Raw genomic sequence first — 1,039 nt, forward strand, 5'->3', positions numbered from 1 at the left:
AGGATTTAATTTCTTAAACTATGCTATTTATATAAGACGTGCGGATATACGGATCTGCGAATTTCACCGTCAAATTTGCAATTCGATTTTACCATAATGTAGATCGGATATGATCCGATCCGATGATTCTGCGGATCAAATAATATCCGCAAAATTTAAATCAAATGTAAATAATTATCACAAATATACAAATATTATCCGATTCATGTGTAGACCTAATTTTATTAATTAGAGTTGTCCCTAGAGAACGAGTCATCTTAACAATCCTCCATGAGTAAAAGAATAGGACAATTTTTTTTTTAAAAAATAATAGTGTCTTTTATACCAACTTTTAATAGATGTACCTGTAATATGAGAAGTTCAACCCTCGCCATTTGCACATCAAATTCTTGAACATCACCTTTAATATTAAGTTTTTCTAGTATTTCCTCTGCATTTTTATTCCCATCTATGCTTTGACTAATAGCATACCACTGCAAAATATCGCAGAACCAATCAATTGCATTGAAATAAATAAAAATTAATATATACCATACAATTATGCAAGAATGTTTTTTAATGGGAATGACAATATGTCAATATCTATTAAAAACTATTAAAAAAAAAAGAAAAGAGAAAAAATGAAAGAGATGAATTAATTTAATGTATTTAGAGATTGACATTTTGTAACTACTTTTTGATATCTTCTCATTCAATTTGGATTATAAAGCTAATGAACTTTCATATTTCACCTTACTCCTTATCGTGCTGAATATATGAAGCACGGTGGCTAAGGGGAACACCGAATATGATACGACGATATAGGCATATGCACACACACTACTTTTAATTTTTTTAAGACAGAAAAGTATATCATAATATAAAATATAAAGGGGATGCTTCCATAAAGATCCATAAAACGTTTTTTTTTAATGATATTTTTTAATAATTAAAATTTAATATATATAATTAAATCTGGTTAAGTTTTTAACTAAGTGATAAAAAGCTAGTTTAATTAAACAGACTGGATGAAAACTGTTTCTATTGTGTTAAATTTACT

At 27.3% G+C, this 1,039-nt stretch overlaps 1 protein-coding gene across 1 annotated transcript in view; it reads right to left on the minus strand.

Moving 5' to 3' along the window:
* LOC107633853 overlaps positions 285-1,039 on the minus strand; it is a 4,307-nt gene continuing 3,552 nt past the window's right edge. The window contains exon 2 of the mRNA XM_021117623.1: positions 285-473. Within this exon, the coding sequence (XP_020973282.1) occupies positions 300-473 (174 nt within the window). The 3' untranslated portion in view covers positions 285-299. The remainder of the gene's footprint in view (positions 474-1,039) is intronic.

This window comes from Arachis ipaensis, chromosome B03 (assembly GCF_000816755.2).
Source record: "Arachis ipaensis cultivar K30076 chromosome B03, Araip1.1, whole genome shotgun sequence".
Classification (NCBI taxonomy): Eukaryota; Viridiplantae; Streptophyta; class Magnoliopsida; order Fabales; family Fabaceae; genus Arachis; species Arachis ipaensis.